We start from the raw sequence: 23196 nt of genomic DNA, 5'->3' as shown, positions 1-23196 counted from the left end.
CTCACAGCAGCTGCCCTTTCAAGGACAACTCCTGCAATAGCTATGGCTAACCCAAGGCCATTCCAGTAGGTGAAAGTGGAGGAGTAGGGAATCAATCCCGGTTCTCCCAGATAAGAGTCCGCACACTTAACCACTACACCAAACTGGCTCTCACGGAAGTACTTCTTCACCCAAAGAGTAATTAACATGTGGAATTCACTGGTGGCTACAAGCAAAGAGAGCTTGAAGAGAGGACTGGATAAACATATAGAGCAGAGGTCCATCTGTGACTGTTAGCCACAGGGTATAGATGGAACACTATGTCTGGGGCAGCGACATTCTGTATTCTTGGTGCTTGGGGGCGGGGGGGGTGACAATGGGAAGGCTTCTGGAGTTCTGACCCTACTAGTGGGCCTCCTGATGGCAGAAGCCATATTCTATGGCTAGGGGAGCTGTCACTTAAAGAATCAGGTGCAGAACTACACTTCCTTTCCACACAAGCACAATGCTTGATTTGACTTCTCTCAGCTAAGCCCATCTGAATGAAACCTAAGCAGCTCCTTCTTGACCTGTGACTCAATTTGAATGCCATTATTAACCATTCTTGGCAGCAGCAAATTGAATACCACCGGGGCGGGGGGGGGAATCCAGCTGGTAAGGTTCAGCAGTTCCTGCACAAAATTAATTCTTGCGCAGTTCACCCGCTGATCACATTTTTATTCCACCCTTCCTGTGCAGATCTCAGGGCAGGGTTTATAGCTTTCCTTTCCTCCATATTATCCTCACAACAACCCTGTGAGGTAGGTTAGGCTGAGAGAGACTGACTGGCCTGAGGTCACCCAGGAGATTTATGGTAAAGTAAGCATTTGAACTCAGATCTCCAGAGTCCAACATGTAACAACTTGATCACACTGGTTTTCCCATAGTACATACAAAAGGATACATATATATATATATTCCCTTGTTGTGATCTTGGAGAAGGAAACCTTGAAAGCATGACGGTTTAATGCCCAGAAACTCAACCTCAGGAGCCCCGCCCAACCCCACCAAGGCCTGTCACTCTCAGGGGTAATCCCAGCCCCTTCCACAAATGTCTAGCTCCCTCTATTCCTTCATTTGCTTATTGAAGCAATACACCTACTACTGCCTTCAAATGTTCTAGCCAATGACTGCAAAGACGCATTTTGTAAAATTAATGTTGATGGCATTCATAGCTTAAGACGAATACCTTCAAACATAATAGGAGACTAGTTTTTAGGTGCCAAACCTAAAACCTAAACCTCTTAGAAGAACCTTTGCTGGAACAAACCAATGGTCCATCTAATCCAGCATCCTGTTTCCCACAATGGCCAACCAGATGTTCTGGAAGACAGGGCACAGAGGCTAAAGTGCTCCAATGTTGTGCCTTTCTCAGCATCTGTTCTGCATTAAGATGGCCATCCAGGTACCCTTTGTCTAAGATTTCTGGCTGCAGGCCACCTGTAAAGGTTTTATTTGCATCTTTCCTGAAATCTGACTTCCGTGTTCTAGGGTGTTTCCCCAGTGAGTAATCCCAAGTCTTGGCTTCCCCATTCTTACAGTCTTTGAATAGCTGTTACTTCCTACACAAAGGGCTCCTCTTGGAACCCCGGTTCACTATGCACATCTAACGCAAAAGGAAACCAGATATTCTCTTGCCAAGTGTTTGTTCCTTGCATTTGTAGAACAGTCTTTCTCAGTAGGTTGTCCAATTGCACTCCACCTGATCATAGAATGAAGAACCCGTTGTGCAATGGTTAACGTGCTGAGCCGGAGAAGAAGTTAATCAGCTCCAGAATCCTGCGGACGTTGTCTTAATGAGTTTGAGTTCTGTCACACGTCGGTTACCATTATCCTCTATTTTTGAACACAGTTGTTTCTTTCTCCACTGTTCTTCATTTTTTCCCCCCAAATAACCCGTATTCTTTTCCTGATTGGTTTGAAAACATGGCTGGACTACTTCTGGTCCCAGGAGATGCCAACATGTTTCCTCAGAGGTCCGTCTGCAAGCAGCACCACCCCAAAGAGTAGACTAAGGGCTACAGGAAAGGCTCAGGGCAATAAGGCAATGGGGCAAGAAGACCCAACTGCCTGAAGTCAAATCCAGGCCTTGGCCTTTCATTACCCCAGAGTGGCGTTTGCCCAGGATGGAAACGTGTCCAGGTGGAACATGGCACGGCCCCAGGTGTTAATGGCCAGAGTTACACAAATGACTCCAATAATGTTCATCACAATTCCAGCTTTTGCCTGAGCGGGGAGAGAGAAAACAAAGAAATGGCATGACAACTCATTGAGTACCTTCAGGAGCCCAAGTCACCAAGCTAACCTTTCCAGGAAGGGAGAAACAGCATGTCAGAATGCAACAGCTGGGAAAAGAATTCAGGTCAGCATCCTCCTGGAGTGTGGGGAGCAATATCAATATCGCTCCCTCTCTCCCTCCCTCCCCTTGACCATTTTGAGATTACAGCAGTTATATTCTGCTCAGGACTGCTCTGCTCGGTAGGTAAAAAATTTAGAGGCAACATTGCTTGTTGTGACAATCCTCTCTTTGCAAAGAATCCGGGTGCTCAAAGGCAACTCCCAAAACATACACTTGTCTGAAGCATCTGACTTCCTAACACCAGTCTGGAGGAAAGACTTCCATTAGGGGAGGGGCTATGGATCAGTGGCTGAGCATTTGGTTGGCACACAGAAGGTGCCAGGTTCAATCCCCAGCATTTCCAGTTAAGGATCTGATCAGGTAGATGATATGAAAGATATTGACTTGGGGACCCTGGAGAGCTGCTGCCAGTCTGAGTAGACAATACAGATACCCTGATTCAGTATAAGGCAGGTTCATGTGTGACCTTTCAGCTGCTGCTCCTGCAGAACTGCAGCATCAGCACATGCCGAAAAGTCTCTCCTCCAGGATGGCTCCAATTCAAAAAACAAACCCTTCCCATACAAAGATAAGGAAAATTCCCAATTCAGGTTTGTTTCTTTTTAAAAAATGCTTTGGAAACTGCTGTCTTGTGCAAGTCATTGGATTGCAACAGGACAGATTATTTCTTTGTTACAAGTATTGCTGACTTTCGTTTTTTTTACAAGTATTTCTCACTAAGTGAGCCAACAGAGGGCACTGCCCTAGGAGTGACCCTTTCAGCCAGTGCAAGACAGTGCTCAGGATAACAGGAAGGACTTAGCAGCAGCAAACCACTGGCTTACCATGTCTGAGACCCGGAGGTGGCCGTATGAAAAGGCAATGGCATTTGGAGGCGTGGCCACGGGAAGCATGAAGGCAAAGGAAGCGCTGAGTGTGCAAGGGACCATGATGTAGAGGGGGTTGACTTCAATGGACTGGGACTGAATGAGAGAGAAAGAAATTGACACCTTGAACTGTAGTGTTAGATTACATTTTTCACACACTCTTCTCCGTCTAACCTGCCTCACAGACATCACTCCTTGGTGGAAAGACAAGATTAAATGGCTGGAGGGGTGGGGTCGTTTATGTTCCTTAGTTTTATGGGTTTACCATTTCCCTAGTAGGAACTTAGAAAGATCTTCCAGGTCCCACAAAGAAGCAATCTCAGCAGGCTCGAATTGCAGCAACTTCTGCAGTTGTTTTACATTGTCTCCAGGTTCTTCTTCTCAGAATCTCCCAGGAGGCAGATGGTCTCTCTTCCAAGGTAACTATATAATCTTTTTGCAGGGTTTTTTTTTTTTAAAGCAGGAACGCACAGGAATGCAGTTCTGGCTGGCTTGGCATCAGGGGTGTGGCCTGATATGCAAATGAGTCCCTACTGGGCTTTTTCTACCAAAAAGCCCTGTGTGAAACAATGGTGTTGTCAGGGGGTGTGGCCTAATATGCAAATACCGTAAGTTCCTGCTGGGCCTTTTCTATTTAAAAAAGGCCTGCCTTTTTGTATAAGAGAGTGCTTGTTGCCAAAACCCCAAGAGCCCCCAATGGGTGAACAACCAGGGCTTTTTTTGTATCCAGGAACTCCTTTACATATTAGGCCACTCCCCTCTGATGTAGCCAGTCCTCTTGGAGCTTACAGTAGGCCATGCACTAAGAACCCTGTAAACTCTTGGTGGATTGGCTACATCATGGGTGTGTGGCCTAATATGCAAAGGAGTTCCTGCTACAGAGAAAGCCCTGGTGCCAATCAACATCCCCCCACCAATTTCCATTGCCAAAACAGATTTTTCCTCCTCCATCATTACCAAAGATGCAAAAACAGGCAAGAAGAGGGTCGCTGTGGCCACGTTGCTGGTGCACTCAGTGAAGACAGCAATGACGAGACACAGAACGATAGAAATGGACCAGGGAGGGATCGTGTTGAGAGGGGTCATCTGGTTGCCCAGCCATTTGGATAGCCCTGAAGCCTGGAGAAAAAGAAAGAGAGTCAGACACAGCATTGAAATACAGGCCCTCTGAAGTCACCACTGCAATGTCGGGAACCAGTGAACTGACTGGTTATTTGACCTTCTCCCACCTTTCCACCAAGGGTGACATGCATTGCTTTGTCTTCTACCATTTGATCTTGCCACAGCCCATGTGAATCATCAGATGCCACCCTGTACTATATTGCTCAGGCCATCAGCACAAGAGACAGACTAGATTCTTCTCCTGAATTAACAATAGCTAAGCACCGGCTTCAAGGGAAACAGTCAAACCTCTGTCAGTCTAGAAAGGGTACAAAGGGATGCCCTAACAATTGGTTTTTTCATGTATGTGAGAAAAATGTTGGGGAAGAGTGTGATAAGGACTGTACAAATGGATTATATGTTTAATAAAGAGTTTAGTGTTTGGGTATTGCTCGTGGGAGGGGTCTGGAGAAGAACCAAGAGGTGATTTTGTAAGAGCTGTTGGAATGGTTATAAACAGTGGCCCTTAGGGCTTGTAGGCCCAACTAGTATAATATAAACATACTGAGTTCCTTCATAAAAGACTGCAATCAATTCTTTGGGGGATCTGTAAGACCCTTTAAAGTTTCCCTCATGCCACTTTGGTTTAGAATATTATCTCACCCATCTTCCAAAAGCTCATGGTGGCCTACATTGTTCTCTCCCTTCCCCTGACAACCCTGTGAGGTTGGCAAGGGCAAGGGGAATGAATGGTCCATAGTCAGCCGGCAAGTTTTATTTCAGTGGGTCTTTGAGTCTCCCAGCTATGACACTAAGCCAGGGCTTTTTTTGAAGCCGGAACTCCTTTGCATATTAGCCACATACTCCTGATGTAGCCAATCCTCCTGGACCTTACAGTAGGCCCTGTGCTAAGAGCCCTGTCAGCTCCTGGAGGATTGGCTACATCAGGGGTGTGTGGCCTAATATGCAAAGGAGTTCCTGCTACAAAAAAGCCCTAACTACTGCACCATCCTGATTTTCTAAGCACCATTTATTGGGAAGGAGAAACAAAGAGGGAGGGATATGACCTCCCGCTGTGCTTGCAGGTATCTGGGTGGGCACAGGATATTGAGCTGGATGGACCTTGGTCTGATCCAGCAGGGCTGTACTTAATGGGTAATTTACAAGGGTTAGAGTTTCTTTCATTTGCTAGGCTTCCTCTAGTCCAACAACTCTCTTCCTTTTCACCCATTAACTACACACACACACACACATGCACGCCTCTAGGTTTTAAAGATCCCTTTTTAACTTTGTACGTCGGGCACTACATTTGGCAACAACCAAAGGTAAAAAAAAAATCTATATATAATGGTTACCATACATCATTCAAGACTTTTTTTGTTGGGTGGGTGGAAGCAGTCTGAATGAAGGCAACTCCCCAGTGAGATAATGTTTATAAAAGAAAAAAAAATACCACTCGAGACAGCCAAGTTTGCCAAGCTCAAAGGGCACAATCCAGCAGCGTGACGTTCTTGCCAGTCACACAGCTCCCATTCATTCCAGACTTGCTTTCACAAGAGAGCTGTTTGCCGGATTGCACCCGGAAAATTAACTGGCAGTTCCTCAGGCATGTGCGAGACGCGCACCTTGGCTCCCTTCCCTGCGTCAGCAAGCGTCCTCCAGCCCTGATCTGAAGCACACCAGGCTGTCTGTGTGCTGCCTGCTCGGTATCCCACTGGTGCCAAGCAGCCTCCTGTAAGGCACGGTTGGGGCTGCCTTGCACAGAATCTTCTTTGTCTGAGCTTGAGCTCTCTTTGCTCAAGCGAAAGCACAAGAGGAGTCTGTTGGTGGATGCTACAGATGGAATGCCTAGCTTTTGCGTTTTAAACCTGCAACTTAAAAACCTGCAACTAGATGCATAGGATGATCAATCCGAGGGCATTGCTACATTGTCTTATAGAGAAGAAGCTCGAATCGAGTCAAGTTCTTTTTGTCCTGGCACCACTGGAATGCAAACTGCAGCTGCTCACATGTCAAGCCCAAGCACCTCATTTGGGTGCCAAGTGGGAGCACAGGAGGCGGGCCCACATGAGTGCCAGATAAGGGCAGTGCTGAATGAATCACTCCTAGGAGCTGCCGAGGCTGGAAAAACTTAATGGACGTCTTGTCCTGCAAAGACCTTGCTGGGCTCTCAGTCGCCCAACCTCACTCTTTCCCAAATATGGAACAGGCAACCCCTCTGACATTTCAGTTTAGTCTGGGCAGGGGGATTTAACCTTGCAACTGAAGAGCTCTCATGTGCGCTTCCAGGTTTCCAGAGAAGGTAGGTAGGTGGGGGGGGGTCACATCCAATTCAGAGAAGAACCAAAGCCAGGATGCTTGGTTCCAGAAGCAAATCCGGCCTCTCTCGAGATTGCAAAAAGTCACAATTGCTAAACAGTCACCCAACACCAAGACCAAGTGTTGCATCACCCAGACGTACTTCACTCCCGTGAGCCAGGGCAAAGCCACCCCCCAGCAGCAGCACAATATTCCAGGGCATCTTCTTCTGGACCACCTGCCATTCCAGCAATGGGGGAGGGAGAAATGGCTCCTTCAAAGCTGCAGAGAGAAGTCAGAGGTTACAGCATGGCAAGATGACAGTAATAGTGAGAGATCCAAAAGCAGGTTTTATATTTTTAGAAGGAGCACGTAGGGAAGATTGGAAAGTGGGAGGACACAAACGAGGTAACAAGGAGCCCGAGTAGATGATCTTCCAGGTAGCCACGATGGCCCACAGCAAAATGCAACATCCCAAATCTGCGTCACAGCTTTTATTAAGGTCCACCAAAATGACCCCCAAAAAAGGTGTGCAAGCATTCAGATTCTCCCACAGGTGGCTGCCCTACAGTGAAATGACATCTGGGATAGAGACCAAGATATGGAACATACAAAGGCATTATCATGGACTGACCCTATGTGGGTGTCCATTCTAGTCTTTGAGCTACATAGAACACCACTGGGGTGAAATTTGGGCTATGGCCTCAAACAGTTCAAAACCCAGCCCTTTGAAAGCTGCTTCCCTCCTGATAGTCCTCAGTTTAACCACTGAGGGTTCCATCTGCTAAAAGTGGAAATGGCTGATTTCCTATGAAGACCAGCCCAGAATGCTCAGAGTCTATTGTAAAAGGGGGGGGGGATCCATTCTATTACCTTCTTTTGCTTCTTCTAGATCACAGCTTCTTTGACTGCTGAAACCACATCTGGGCATGGCAGAAGGAACAACAAACAGCAGCACGGCAACAAAGATAACCACTGTGGCATCTGTCACATACCTGGAATGGGTTGGGTTTTTTAAAAATGAAATGAAAGAAAAGAGGAATTAGCAAACCATGCTTCATTCTCCCACCATGCTCCACAGTCAGAAGCGTGATGGACCAGTTCAAGTGGAAGGGCCAAGTGCACTGAGGTCATTGTGGAATGCTTTTTCTTTCAACTGACCATTTCAATTTCCCATAACTCTGGGACAAAACAGTTCTCTGTGCAGTAGGGGAGTCTTGCTCCTGTGCCCACTGCATGAGAGATGGAGAAATCCCACATTTCCATGCTGCATCTCTCTCTGGGTACACCTGTAATGCCATTGCTAATACGTAAATAAACACACAACAAAGTACTGGAAAAGAGAAATCTGCCTAATGTACATTGTTTCCATGTGAAGGATTTGTTCTGGTTTGGCATCCAAACAAGCAGGGTTTTGGGGGGGCGTAGGGAGCATCCACACAACACCTCCCCAATCATCCTCTTTCCAGGTTTCCCCTGCTTTGTTTCAGTCTTTCTTAAACTTGGTTTGATATGCTCTTTTTGGAAAAATTGCAGTCAAAGCATGTTTGTATGCAGTGTGGTCAGCCAGGTGTGCATCCCCCCACCCCTGATGTGATGTAATGACTAAGAGCACTTTAAATATGCCATTGTAATTTTTTTAATGTAACTGATTTTATATATATATATATACCTGGAAAATCATTCATCTCCCTGTGGAAGCTGGGTGTATGCTTAGATCTGGTTTTCCCTTTGAACCATTTAGATTTCTGTTTGGTTCTAGACTTCTACAATCCGGAACCTATTGCACTGTTTATTGGATGTTCCATCCTGCTGATTGTACTGACATATGCTATGAAATCTGCTATAAATAATGTAAACAAGTGTTATCCCTGTCCACTCAGAGCCAGTTTAGTATAGTGGTCAAGTGTGTGGACTCTTATCTGGGAGAACCGGGTTTGATTCCCCACTCCTCCACTTGCACTTGCTGGAATGGCCTTGGGTCAGCCATAGCTCTGACAGAGGTTGTCCTTGAAAGGGCAGCTGCTGTGAGAGCCCTCTCAGCCCCACCCACCTCACAGGGTGTCTGTTGTGGGGGAGGAAGGTAAAGGAGATTGTGAGCCGCTCTGAGACTCTTTGGAGTGGAGGGCAGGATATAAATCCAATATCTTCTTCTTCATTCAGGGGCAAAAATTACGTTTCAATTTATGCCACATATAAAATATCTGGGCCTGCCTCCAAGGAGCTCAGAATGACACGCAACTACCTTGCGAACTTCAAGTTGCCCATGCTGAGCAGAGATCTGAACACAGATCTAACCCTCTTCTAACTCACTAACCACTACACCATACCATCTAGTCATTCTAGCTGCTTGGGCTGGAGTCGGTCACTGCTGATACATGCTGCGCTTCTGGTCAGCTGCTCTTCCCCAGCTGTTCTGTGGGTGCCCCCAGGCTTTGAGGCAAGCAATTTGCCTGCACTAGTCACCACAAACCCAAAGCCACAAAGGTTAGCTGACCTCGTCGTGCCCTCCTAGAAGCAATCTGGGCAGGGATCAGCAATGGCCCAACATGAACTGGGCGACTGCCTGACTCAAGGCAGGAGAAGCAGCCACAAAATCCACTCACTCCTTGTCTTTGTTGAAGGCGACGGTGGCCCAACCTGGGACGAAGCCAGGATCTCTTGTAAACCAGAGGATGACCAGCAAGGTGAACAGCAGGAGCAGGTTGAACTCTGCAAAGGAGATGGGGCCTAGCTTGTCATATTCAGCCCTCAGCACATTCAGGGCAGCCTTCTCTTTGTCGGTTCTTTGGGTGCCACAGCCCCAGGTTTTCCTAAAACTGGGAAGAGACAAAACGAGTGATCAGTGACTCACTACTGTGGAAGTGACCAGCCAGAAGACTCAGGAATTAAACCAAGGGCATTGAAGTTGAAACAGGTCTTTGGAGGACAGAGGACGAGCTTGATAGGAGAGATGTACACAAAAGCCCCAAAGGACTTGTAGGTTTTCAAGCCATAGGTAGGGTTGCTGGCTCCAGGTTGGGAAGTTTGGGAGCGAAGCAGCAGGAGGAAGAGAGTTGGATTTATACCCCACCCTTCACTCAGAATCTCAGAGCAACTTACAGTCTCCTTCCCTTCCTCTCCTCACAACAGACGCTCTGGGAAGTAGGTGGGGCTGAGAGAGCTCTGAGAGAATTGCTCTTGAAAGAACAGCTCTGAGAAATCTGTGACTGACCCAAGGTCACCCAGCCAGCTGCATGTGAAGGAGTGGGGAATCAAACCCGGTTCTTCAGATTAGTATCTGCCGCTCTTAACCACTACACCAAACTGGCTCTCCAGGACAGAGTTTGGGGAAGGGAGGGACCTCAGTGGGATATAATGCCATAGAATCCACCTTCCAAAGCAGCCATTTTCTCCAAGTGAATTGATCTCTGTTGCCTGGAAATCTGCTGTAATCCCAGGAGATCTCCAACCACCACCCAGGAACTGGCAGCTCTGGGCACAAGATCCAGCTGGTGTTGTTGCCTTAACTAAGAGATAAAACCAGTGGCATTCAGTAGCTGAAAGCCAGGTCAGGGAAGGGAAGCTGAGTAGCAACCAGGATCCAGCAGAAGCAAAGCTGGATGAGAGGACAAGGAAATAAATTGTGGCAGGGCCAAAGCTGCAGAAGTGACTGCACAACAGCAAAGACTGGAGATTGATAAGGCAATGGCCACATGGAACATGGAGCTAGCAAGATGTCAACTGGAGAACAAAGCAAATGGAGGGGGGTCTTCAGTGGTGGGATCTCCCATCTGTCCCATTGCCATATTTTACTGCCAGCAGGAAAGATTTTCCTCCAGCGCCAGCATTACCAAGCAAAAAAAAAAAATTGCTAATTTTGAAAGCTGTCTTGCGATATGGTATCTCTGGAGGCCAAATCACGCAGACACATGAAGTTGCCTTATACTGAATCAGAACATGGGTCCACCAACGTCAGTATTGTCTACTCCGACTGGCAGTGGTTCTTCAGGGTCTTTGGTAGATGTCTTCAGCCTCACTTCCTACCTAATCCTTCATGTTGGAGATGCTGGGGATCGAACCTGGAACCTTCTGCATGCCAAGCAGATGCTCTGCGTCTGAGGCACAGCCCTTCCCCAAGTCTCAGATCAACAGCTACCCACTGCACGAGAACCTTATCATTTCCAAAATATGGCAAAGCATACACAGGGATTTTTTTGTAGCAGGAACTCCTTTGCATATTAGGCTACGCACCCCTAATGTAGCCAATCCTCCAAGAACTTACAGTAGGTCCTGTACTAAGCCCTGTAAACTCTTGGAGGATTGGCTACATAAGAGGGGTGTGGCCTAATATGCAAAGGAGTTCCTGCAACAAAAAAAGCCCTGCAGATTGATCAAAAGTGCTCCAAGGCTATCTCCCAGGCTTTGTGTCATCAATAGTTGCTCAGTCAATGACCCTTTCTTCTCTTTTAATAAATCCGCATCATGGAAAAATCTGTTTACCAGAAGGACTTGGGGACTTCGTGTGTCCAAAATTCCAGGCGCAGCTTGGCTTTGTTTGTGTTAGTGACAGTACTGGCAAGGTTGGAATTTACAAAATGCTATCTTTTTTCATTCAAAGGCAGACTTACTTGAGTCCCATGAAGGAAAACTGGAGCCAGAACCAAGCCAATACCAACATCAGGATCATGTTGGGGAAAGCAAACCCAAACCAAGAGGCAAAGTTCACAACGTCGCCGTTTTCAGGGAACAATCTGATAATAACAATAACAAAAAAAGTACGTCCCGTGAGCTGGTCAACCAGGTCATTTCACAGTTTCACAAGAGAAAGGTCAGAGGGAGACTTACTGGTTTATCTGTCCTTTCAGGACCAGATTTGGCCCTGTCCCAGTCAAAGTTGCTGTCCCACCGATGCTTGCAGCATAGCAGACACAGAGCGTCATACCCTTGTTGATCTGTTTCTTTGCTCGCTCATCTTCTTCTCTGGTGTGGTCAGGAAGGTGCCCATTGCCTACAACTGAGAAACAAAGCACTTCTGGACCTCTTGCAAAATTATTGTGTATGTAAAAAGAGTGTGAGACCTGCATTTGTGCAATTGCAAGAGAGCCATTTTCAGTGCAGTCCTATTGCAGAGTTATCACTGGGGGCTTAGGCTGGAACATGGTTGCTGCTTTCAATAGCAGCCAGTTAGGGCCGAACAAGACATGATCAGCATCCCTATGGCCACCTCATGCCATCATTTAGGGGCTTTTTGGTATTTTCTTTGTGTGTGTACAACTGGAAGTCAAGGTGACCTCTGGTGACTGACCCCTACAGGGAACCTGGAGGATATTTAGAGAGGTGGCTGGTTAAAGCCTGCCCCTGCTTCCAAACCACTGGTGTTCCAAGGAGGTCTCCCATCCAAGTCCTTGCCAGGGTCAGCCCTGCTTCACTTCTGAGATCTGACAAGATTGGGCTTGCCTGGGCTATCCAGGTCAGGGCTGCCATCATTTTAAATGCATTTATAAATGGCATGAGCAGTACATCACTCTTGTTTCTTCCCCTGTGCTTTTTCATGAGCTGAAACAGCACAATGATGGGAGGAGGTGTTGCCACTTTGGCAACTGATAAGGCATGCAGAGGGGACAAGAGCGCCGCAGCTCATTGCACTGCAGGTCAGATCATGGTCCGGCTCTCACGCCATTCTTAAATGACTTTAAAATGGTGGTGACATCCTTGTTGTTATGCTTTTAGTGGTTGTTTAGTAATGCTCATAATGATTATTGGGTTGTTGTTGTTAGTTTTTGTTGAGTGCAAGGATAAGGAGAATGGGTTGCTGGAAAAGGATTCCCTCTGTTCCCCCCCACACACACATACTTAAAGAAAGAGGGCAAAGATTGGAGGGAAAGAATTCACCCAATAGATCAAAAAGCCATTCTTGGAATCCATAATTGCTCTCTTTGACCCTTTGTTTAACTAGAAAACAACAAGTAGACTCTTGCTGCCCCAAAAGAACAATGCAAGGAGCCAAAAGGCTAAAGCCTTACTTTAGCTATAAAGTTCTGGAGAAGGGCCATGGGTGGTCTACAGTCACTTTCTTCTCGGAAAACCAGAGTGACTTTCTGCCCAACTTCTGCATCAGTTCTTACAGGGCCATGATGTGGGGCATCAGGCAAGCCCTTAAGCCATCCCATAACAAGATTATATTTTGTCAACATGGCTCCAATTCTTAGTCAGCTATCTTTATCTCTAGAAGTTCATGACAACAGTTCTCATAACTGGTTATCAATAAAATGGGTGCAGGTCTATTGCTGTGTGAAAGTTGTCAAAATCCTGTCAAAATATCCCAAAATGTCTTTCAGTGAGGGGAGGGGAGAGCATTTTCATAAAAAAGTGTACTTTTCCCTGAACTTTACTTTCTGCTCAGAAGCAAATCCTCCCAAAGGATACAGAAGTTTACAGCCAAAAGAATGGAACATATCTGGACCCTTTTTCCTCTAAGGGAGAACCAAAGGGTTTCAACTGGATTCAACTGCATTATGACACTCAGACTATATTTGTACCAATTTTTGTCTTGCTGTTTTCTGCCTTTCCTTCTTCTAGCCTCAGGTTGACTGCAGTTTTCCCCATGAGCATCCATTTGCATGAATCCTCAACAAAACCTTGGAACTGTCTTTTTTATGGTGGTGGAACAAGTTAACCTGTCCTCAGGGAAGAGGGGCCTCATTTACCTTGCATGGGTGACACTGCCGCAGTGGCTTTATTTTCCAGTTCACTGATAGAGTTGACATGTCCAAAAGTGGACTCTGAGGACATCACTTCCTGCTCAGAGCTGTTCATCTGATCTAGGACCGCCTGGACAATTGGAACCATCATGGCAGTGGTGGCCGTGTTGCTGATCCACATGGACAGGAAAGCCGTGACCCCCATGAACCCGAACATCAAACTGCAAGAAAGACAGAGGCTATGAAAAAACTGATGGTGATGGAAAGTGCTATGATCAGCTAACGGCGACCCTGAAGGGTTATCAAGGCAAACAATGAACAGAGGTGGTTTGCCATTGCATGCAAACCACCTCTGCTTACCTTGCTTACTTTCGAAGATCTGACAAAATCAGGCTTGCCTGGACCATCCATATTATTCACTTGGTCACCTATGCTAAATGAGATGTTTCTCACCATGAGGACCATGCGTACTTTGTGTTTGTTCAAAATCTTTTTTACATATCATAAATACCTAATTTAACAGGCTAGTGGATTTTGTGGACTTCTATGCAAAGATCAGACGCAGTTCCGGCTGGCTTGGTGTCAGGTGGTGTAACATGCAAATAAGTTCCTGCTAGGCGCTCTCTACAAAAAATCCCAGTGTGAAACAATGGTGATGTCAGGGGGTGTGACCTAATATGCAAATGAGTTGCTGCTGGGGGGTTTTCTACCAAAAAAGTCCCAGCAAAGCTGGTCTTTAGGTTTCCTTCCTTTCCCTGGACTAGGGAAAGAAAAAACTAACTGGATAGGAGAGAAATGGTAGTGCGCAATGGATTTTCTGCAAAATGTGCAGGAGTTCAGGTAGAAAAGGACCTGGCTGCTAATTCCTGGGAAGCACATGGTAGCAGAGCCAATTATTTATTTACATTATTTATAGCATTTCTCAGATGGCCTCAAGGTGGATTACATTGAGTGAGTCAGTACAATTAACAAAATGGGGACATTCAGTAACCAATGCATTAGGATTTCAGAAGTATGAGCTACGGCTGCCAGCTTCCAGGTGGGGTCTAGAATTCTCCTGATACTTCTAATCTCCAGACTACAGAGGTCAGCTCCCCTGGAGAAAATGACAGCTTCAGAGGGTAGACTCTATCTACGATATCCCAAAAATTCTAGGTGAAATCCTTCCCTAAATTTCCCTTTCCACAGACACCACTCCCAAATGTCTTGGATTGTCCTAGACTGTAGTTGGGAACCACACTTTGCCCCCTAATCTCCAGGAATCTTCCAATCCAGAGTTGGCAATCCTATTATGATCCGAGAGTTGCCACCAGGTTCTCGGGTTGGTTTTCTATGCGGGGGATTAATGCAATATGAACATATGAAGCTGCCTTATACTGAGTCAGACCTTTGGTCCATCAAAGTCAGTATTGTCTTCTCAGACTGGCAGCGGCTCTCCAGGGTCTCAATGTGAAGCACTAACAGCGGAAATTATCTTTGTGACCTTTTCCACACAGATTAGGCCCAAATTTGATCATGTTGGGGAAGCAGATTTCCCCCCACTTTCTCACTGCACTGTGATGCAGTTGTGCATCCCAGGTTTCCCCTGGCTTTCTTGAACCTTTTCTGAACCTGCTTTGCTGTGAAGTTCTGGACCAGACTGCAACAAAGTCTGGAGGGCTGCCAACTAGGAGGGAAAGTTCAAATTGTCTTGGTCCCACCAACATGGCAGCCATTTTCCCTTTCTTACTGTCCACCACAGACATTGGAGCTTTTTGGAGGGGAGCTTTTTTGAAGGAATTTTTAAAAAATAATTGGTAACTGAGATAGATACATATATAAAATGGAGTCTCCTATATTAATCACCAGTAAAAAAAAATCCATGAAAAAAAACCCCCTCACCCTGATATGGGGAACAGAATGGCCACCTCAGGGACTGAGGCAGGGAAAATGGCGGCCATACAGTGCTGGCAGCCATAGCAACAATAGGGCTTCCAAATGAAAGTGCTACTGTGTGGAACAGCCTTCTTTCCCACTCTGAGTGACCACAACCAACCCCTTCACATCTAGGACACAACAGATGGGTTCTCTGGCCAGCAGGCTTGAGTAAGAAACTAAGCACAAGCCCATCTCTGCCAGGTGGGATCGTGGCCCAAGTGAAGGGGAGGTGAGTCTTACAGAGCAGGTTTCACACCAACAGTCAGCAGCACCCTCAGCGCAATCCGTTTGTGAAGGTTCCAGTGTTCCACTGCCACAGCCATGACCAGGCCCCCGACAAAAAGCATGTTTGTGTCCTTCAGGTACTGCATACACACCTGTGGAGGGAGGGAGGCCAAGTTAGCATCTGAAGGGCTTTGTATTGCTTAGGATTGCCAACTCTGGGTTTGAGAAATTCTTGCACATCTGAGAGAAGAGGCCGGGGGGAGGGCCTCAGCAGGTTATAATGTCATAAACCCTCCAAGCAGCCATTTTCCCCAGAGGAATAGATCTCTTTGGGTTGGAAATCAGTTGTAATTCCAGAGGACTTTCAGGTCCCACCTGGAAGTTGACAAGCCTAGCTACTGTGAAGCCACTTGGAATTGTGAGGCCACATTACTCTACCCCCCCCCCCCATTCCTCTCTCTGCCTCCCTTTTGAATTTAGGACTTCTGTCCCAGCACTGACCCCATCAACAATCCCTTCCTCCCCTCCAATCTCTCAGACAACTTCCTAGGCTTACTTCTGGATGCTGGATGTGTTAACCTAAATGGGATTGTTGTTTTCAGTGGATACAAAAGGAAAAGATAAAAATGTGACAGGAATTCTGGAGCCTGGTCCCACTCTAGTGTATCTCCCACTGCCCTCATTCCTTACCAGTTTGGATTCCAGGATGCTGAACAATGGAAACAAGACAGCAGGCAGCAGCGCTGTAACTGCCAGTGGGATTACCTCTGTGCACCAATAAGCAGCCATGATAATGATTATGTAGCCACATTGGGCCTCCTGCCAAACAAAAGAGAAAGAGGTATTCAGACAGTGTGTTGTAGCAGCTTGAAGCATTTAGACAGTGTCATGTAGTAGCTTCAGTACTGGGCCAGGATCTTATAGATCCAGGTTCAAATCCTCATACTTTTTGGAAGCTTGCTGGGTGACCTTTGGCTAGTCACACACTCTCAGCTTAACCTACCTCACAGGGCTGTTGTGAGAATAAAATGCAAAAAACAGCAATGCACAGCATGCTGAGCTTGGCGGAAGGGCAAGATAAAAATGTACTAGATCTATACTAGTTTTTTTTTCTAAAAAGAAGCACAAACATGCATTGAACTTGCAGTTGTTCTTAAATCAGTGAAGAAGAATCACAAATCTACTTAGCCAGAGCCAAGGCTCAAAAAACTGGTCTTATGTCCTTGAATGAACTTGACAGTGGTAAACTATTTCTCTACCTTTCTATTATATATCCTGTGCTCAACAGTGCCTATTCACCAGAGACAGTTTCCTAGTTCTCCGGAACACGTTTGTTCTTTTCTTGCCTTGTTAGACATTGTGCTACCCTCCCTCCCATTCTCTCCATGATGGCAGCTGCTGTTGCCATCACCGTAGGTCCAAAATCTGTTGCTGTGGATGCATTGGCATTGAGGCTATTCAGCAAATAAGTGCAAATCCAGTGTCTGGGGTTCTAGAGATGTTTAAACAGGGAAGTGTTATAGTCAGTTTACCAGCGCATTTTCTTCAGCAACCAGCACAGGATAAACTAATGCACAGCACACAGAGGGAATCCTTAGCACTACGCAGTTAGGGAATAGATGAGGGCAAATAAGAGTGCATGTCCTGATCTTTGGTAAGAGGGTAGGAGTGGCTAGTGCACAAGATTGTCCATGTTTGCACCTGTGACACACTGCAAGGCACGTCACACCTCTGATTGGATGTAATCGGAATGTCTATCTGGTGGACCACACTTAACACTCGCATAGCCCAGACTATTTGGAGAAAGGTTGCATAAACATGCCGGAGACATTTCAATAGACTGGAATTTGTCCAATCAATTTTCTTGTGGTGTCACACTACCAATTAACTGTTATAGATGGTGCACTGGGGTTCTTTGATGTAAATGCTTTTTAATTGGCTGGTGCCCAAAATAATTATTTGTCAGGCCTTGTTGTACTGCAACTAGTGGGTTCTCACCCTCTTCCATCATCACTTTATCCAAGCACAAACAAGTCACTTTTACAAAAGCAATGGAATGTGGTACTAACCCTGACTTTCCAGATGGCAGGTGGTATTTACGGGGAGATTTTTTTGAGTGCACATAGTTGGCAGGACCACTCAGAGTTTACTAGTCTCTGGAAATTTCCTGAGACGAAGAAACTGGACAGACTGATTCCCCTTGGTGTCTAGAACAGATGTCCCCAAACTTGATGAAACTGTGTGTACTCTGGGTGTTTTGAGAACAGATAGTAGGTGCCACAAGAAAATGATTGCCATGGGGGTAGGTGGAACTCAAACCAAGATGGCAACTAATGGGTTCCACAAAATGTTACGAGGTTCCAAACCCAGTCTTCTCTTATTCTGGAAGCAGCTATCCCTGCAGACACAATGCCCCCTCAGCTTTTTTTGAAGCACTTCTTGTGTCAATGAACTACAGGAAAACTGGGATTTGAGGAAGGAATGTGTGTTTCCCATAGACTAAACATCATTCAAAGGATATTTTATCTGAACTTCCCACCTGCCCCATTGCACCAGGGTTCTCACTGGGATATTCTGGCCTAGGACTAAACCCAACCAACCCTGGACTGGTAACTGAGGAAAGATGGGCAAGATTAGTTAGGTCTGAGTCCAGTAGCACCTTAGAGACCAACAGTTTCAAGATGGAAGTTTTGAGAGTTAAAGGTCCTTTCCTTTTGTTAGACACAGTAGGACAGACAAGATTGTTTACTTTGTATGTGAACAAGAATGAAGTTTATTAAGGGGGGTAGCAGACAACCTTAAGTGATATCTTAAGGGAAATCTGAAGTGATAATAAGGAAATGTAGGATATGAGGTTTCAGATTGTCCGTGCCAAGGTGGGGGAAAACTATTTTAGCAAAGTTTCTCATGCATAAATACAGCACTCTACTACAACTTAGTTTCATACGACGAGGGCCAACCACACCCTGTTGGAATATTGCAACACCTCTGTATACGGTTACCCAAACAGTAGAATTTAACCAAAGTCCTGAATGCCTACACAGGCCTTTAATCCGCACTCCTGTCCAAGTAATTAAAACACCCCTTGGTTATATTGTCCAACCGTCCACCCCGCCCCCACAACTGACAAAAACTCCATCAGAATCTTAACTCTACCTTTTCCAGCACTCAGATGCGATTGTTTCAGAGTACCCCTTGCTTGGGTTCCTATGTCATCGGGGGTAACTTTCACAGCTGTAACTGTTGTAAGATTAATATGTTACAACAATATGTTGTAAGATCATTTGAGGGAAGAAGCAAGTAGGCAGCAGGAAACACACTGGTGATCCCTATGTTGCCCATGGGCTCTACGTTGGGGATTGCTGTTACACTGCAGTTCAAGATCCTATGGACATCATAGGATAGCAGAGGACATCAGCTAAACAGAGATTTTATACCCTGCCTTTCTCCCAAAGAGAAACCCAAATCAGAATACATTCTGTTTTCCTCTCTTCCATTTTACCCTCACAACAATCCTGTAAAGTAGGCCACGCCGTGAATGTGTGACTGGCTTAAGAACAAAGTAGGAGTCAAGTAACACGGCTGCCCACCTGGATCTATGACTGGTTTAAGATCACCCAGTAAAATTCCAAGGCAAAATTAAGGTTCGAGCCCAGGTCTCCCAAATTCTAGCCTGACACACTAATCACTATACCCCACTGACTGTCTATGAGATCAGATTGACATCAGAGCAGCCTAGGTACTGATTTATTTTGGTTGTGTCAAAAGCATATGACTTTGAGCCCTTGGTCTGAGGTGTACGATTGGATCTCCTGATCCCTTCCCTTAAAAGCAACTGAGCTTGAGTGAATCAATGCTGTTGCTGTGTTGAACTGTCCCCCGCTGTAATATCTGCCCTGATCAAACACCCCCCTTGAAGCTGCAGTTAGCTTCAAGGGAGAGTGGGAGAAGAGCAAGGGAGCTGCAGTTAGCTTCAAAGGAGAGTGGGAGAAGGGCAAGGGAGATCCATATAAACAGTGACCTGTCCCCCAGTGACACTAGTTCTGATGCAGGGGATTTGGTTGCCTTTACTGACCATTGTAATGACAGCATGAACACAAATACTGATGACACAATGTTCAGGCCTGTGCTCAACTTTCTCTTTCAACGTTCTGGTTAATGATGGGCTGGATTCTCTTTCTCTCTCCTCCTCCGCAACTCTCTTTTGGGATTAAACCATGACTGTGTGTGGGGGGGGGGGGGAGCTGGATGCACATAAGCTTTCTAGCTCTTACAGGTATGGCCAAACTTGCTTAATAAAAGAGCCACATAGAATAAATGTCAGATGTTTGAGAGCTGCAAGACATGAACATCAGATTTTGAGAGAAGGAAGGAAGGAAAGAAGATGAGGGAGGTGGAGGTAGAAATAAAGCAACTTAACTTTAAATGCCTTTTACAAGCCACTTGGCTTGTAAAGAAGTGATTTAAAGATACAAATGCCTTCTCCAGTTTGGCTGATGGAAGTGATGGTGCCTTTGAGAGCCCCACAGTATGTGTGAAAGAGCCACATGTGGCTCACGAGCCACAGTTTGGCCACCCCTGTGTTATATGTTTAGATGCCCATGGCAAAGGAGAGTGGGAGAAGGGCAAGGGAGATTTCTTAGGAAGCAGCCTCCATAACAGAAGACGCTGCAGCCCAGTGGGGCAGTCCAAGGCCAAAACCCAGAGAGCTGACCCATCTACTCCATCAGAGGCCAACCACATGCTCTTGGAAAGCCCCCCCCCACACCAGGCCTGCAGCTACAGGAGGGGCCAGGCCCATCCTTTAAGCCCCCTCTTCCAACTGTATGGCTCCTCCATTGGAGGCAGGTGCTACTAGGCAAACTAGGCAATTGCCTAGGGTGGCAGCCTTCTTGGGGCGCCAAATTGGGTGCCCCCATGTGACTTGGTGATGTTATTAGTGGGGGGGGGGGCTCCAGAAGTTAACCTTGCCTAGGGCTGGCCCTGATTGGAGGGCCCCCAATATGTCCCCTTTGCTCACCACCACTCTAAACAAGTAGCCTTGCTGCTGGTATTTTCGCTTTTTTCTCTCTCCTTCCCTAACGCAGCATGCAGAGCAAAGTAGGGCGGGGGTGGGTGGGAGTCGAGAGGTCTCTGTCTCTCTGAGAGTGGGGCACATAAGAAAGGGGTGGGGGACCAGAACTGCTGTGACTGTTTAGGTGAAGGGGGGGGGGAGGGTTAGCTTGTTGAACTCAAGGCAGCTTACAGTGCTGAGAGCCCAAGGCCACCAAACTGGGCGGCCCCCTGCCCCCCCCCCCCAGTAGCAAATCGTGCTGTGGGCCCCACCATACATGAAATCCTGGCTACAGCCCTGCTGGTAGCCCAGAAGGTTGACTGCCTGTATCTATGGAAGTTCGATTACTCAATTACTACTGCTTTGGAGACACCAATCAGGAACAGCAGGCGGCGGACTCCCCACTCGCTCCTTCCCTGCCTCCCTCTGTTGACAGGGTCGTGTGTTACTTCTTTGGGATCTTCCAGAGAGAAGAGGAGATTTTGAACAGAGTGGGGGGGGGGAGCAGAGCACCCCCCCCTCCCCCTGAAAACAGAAGGGGTGGCGGGGGGGGTGGCCCTTTCCTCGTCTCGCCCCCTCCCTGGGCAAGGCTGGCACCCCCCCCCCCCTCCATCTCCGCTCCTTTCCTGAAGACGCTGGAGTTAGGCCCAGGCTGCCGTGCGCTCGGTTCCCCCTACCCGCCAGTCGCCTTGCTGCTCTGACCACTAGGCAGGGAAGTCCAGAGCGGCGATAGAGGCGCCGTCGGCGGCGGCAAAGGAGAAACCCCGAGAGTGTCCTCCGGGCACTGCCGTGAAGGTGGCGATGCCTTTTCCCGGGAGGCTTGGCTCAGCTGGCTGGCTGGCGGGCACCTACCGGCGTGGGCACGAGCAGCGGGAGCGGCAGGAAGGCGAGGGGGGCGCCCAGCAGGACGAAGAGGTTCTTGCAGCGGAGCAGCTGGCGCAGGAGCAGCGACGAGACGGGAGCCATGGCCGGAGCAGGAGGCGGCCTGGACGAGGCGAACGGCTCACTGGCGCAGGGAGGCAAACCGGCGGACTGGTCGGCGCTGGGAAGCTTTTAAATAGGGCTCCTTTTGCGCCAGCCCTGGCCCCTCCCCGTCGAGCGGAGTGCCGGCCTCTCTCCTCCTCCTCCTCCTGGCATCCAGGCGGCAGGCACTCGCTGCTTCCCGGATCCCAGCCCTGCTGAGGATGTCTCTGTGCACGTGCAGAGTGCCCTGCCCAGCTCGTCATGATCAGGACCAGTGGTGGACTGGGTCTAAAAATATTGGTTGCCAGGAGACAAAGGGGGCCCACCCCCAACTATAAGGCTATAATTAGGGTTTGTAGAATCTTTCGGGCTCAAGTGCCGTGTTCTACTGGAGAAAGTTTTCCTTCCAGACGTTTCTTTCTCAGCTGCGGAGAACATCCTCAGTGCTGTGCAGCCAAGAAGGTCAGAGCGCCTGCTCCGGCTGCAACGCCACTGAGGATGTTCTCCGCAGCTGAGAACGAAACGTCTGGAAGGAAAACTTTCTCCAGTAGAACACGGCACTTGAGCCCGAAAGATTCTACAAACCCTAATGATGTTACCAGCCTTGAAAACCTGAAATCTTTGATATAAGGCTATCATTTAATGTTGATAAGAAATAAATAAAATTTTCAAAAAAATACATGTGGGGAAAAGGTACTATTAAAACTTTTGCAACATGAATGTGTGTGTGTGTATATATACACACACACATTCAACATACATTTTAGTTGCATTACAGTAATAATGTTGGAACTTCTATTATATTTTCAAGCTACTAAAAGGACATTAATATTTTAAACCTATTGTCTAATGTTTAAGGGGGCCCACTTCATCAGGGGCCCACTTGCCATTGGGCAAGCTGACACCTTGGCCAGTCCGCCACTGATCAGGTCGGTAAAGTTTGAGTGGGCCTCCCCCTACAAAGAAGAAGTGGGGGGGGGGGGGTTGGCAGTTTGCGCCTGGAATTATATAGATGGGCTTTTTCAATAAGTGTTTCTTTCCAAGGTTCCACATGGTAGATTTTCTCATCTGCCTATGCAGCAGTGCTGTTGTCCTTTGTTCAAGTAATGTGGTTGAGTCTATCACACATACACTCTTTTTTGTTGTTCAGTCACATAGTCGAGTCCAACTCTTTGCAATCCCATGGACCAAGTCACGCCAGGCCCTCCTGTCTTCCACCATCCACCGAAATCCCTTCAAAATCATGTTAGTGTTATATCAGTAACGCTCACTGTCCAGCCATCTCATCTTTTGCCATCCCCTTCTTCTTTTGCCTTCTGTCTTTCCCAGCATCAGGGTCTTCTCCAGTGAGCGCTCCCTTCTCATTTGGTGGCCAAAGTATTTGAGCTTCAGCATCTGACTTACACTGTGAATATTATCAAGAAGAAAGGCTCCAGATACTTACCCCATTTTGGTGTAGTGGTCAAGTGTGCGGACTCTTATCTGGGAGAACTGGGTTTGATTCCCCACTCCTCCACTTGCACCTGCTAGCATGGCCTTAGGTCAGCCATAGCTCTGGCAGAGGTTGTCCTTGAAAGGGCAGCTGCTGTGAGAGCCCTCTCCAGCCCCACCCATCTCACAGGGTGTCTGTTGTGGGGGAGGAAGGTAAAGGAGATTGTGAGCCGCTCTGAGACTCTTTGGAGTGGAGGGCGGGATATAAATCCAATATCATCA

At 47.2% G+C, this 23196-nt stretch overlaps 2 protein-coding genes across 2 annotated transcripts in view; one reads left to right on the top strand and one right to left on the bottom strand.

Annotated features, from left to right (window-relative positions):
* The window catches only part of TXNDC17 (thioredoxin domain containing 17), a 324677-nt gene that overhangs the window by 58203 nt on the left and 243278 nt on the right, over positions 1–23196 (top strand). The window lies entirely within an intron of this gene.
* On the bottom strand, positions 679–21543 carry SLC13A5 (solute carrier family 13 member 5). Its single transcript, XM_060258846.1, has 12 exons — positions 21373–21543; positions 16158–16286; positions 15483–15619; positions 13332–13546; positions 11470–11638; positions 11253–11375; positions 9249–9461; positions 7516–7637; positions 6806–6924; positions 4201–4362; positions 3202–3339; positions 679–2244 (listed from the first exon to the last, which is right to left on the bottom strand). Exons 1-12 carry the CDS (start codon positions 21484–21486, stop codon positions 2119–2121), a joined length of 1767 nt encoding a protein of 588 aa, XP_060114829.1. The 5' UTR covers positions 21487–21543; the 3' UTR covers positions 679–2118.

The sequence above is a fragment of the Heteronotia binoei genome, chromosome 18 (genome assembly GCF_032191835.1).
Source record: "Heteronotia binoei isolate CCM8104 ecotype False Entrance Well chromosome 18, APGP_CSIRO_Hbin_v1, whole genome shotgun sequence".
In the NCBI taxonomy this organism is placed as follows: domain Eukaryota; kingdom Metazoa; phylum Chordata; class Lepidosauria; order Squamata; family Gekkonidae; genus Heteronotia; species Heteronotia binoei.
The sequence above is the reverse complement of the archived record's forward strand: the minus strand, read 5'-3'. Positions and strand labels throughout refer to the sequence as shown.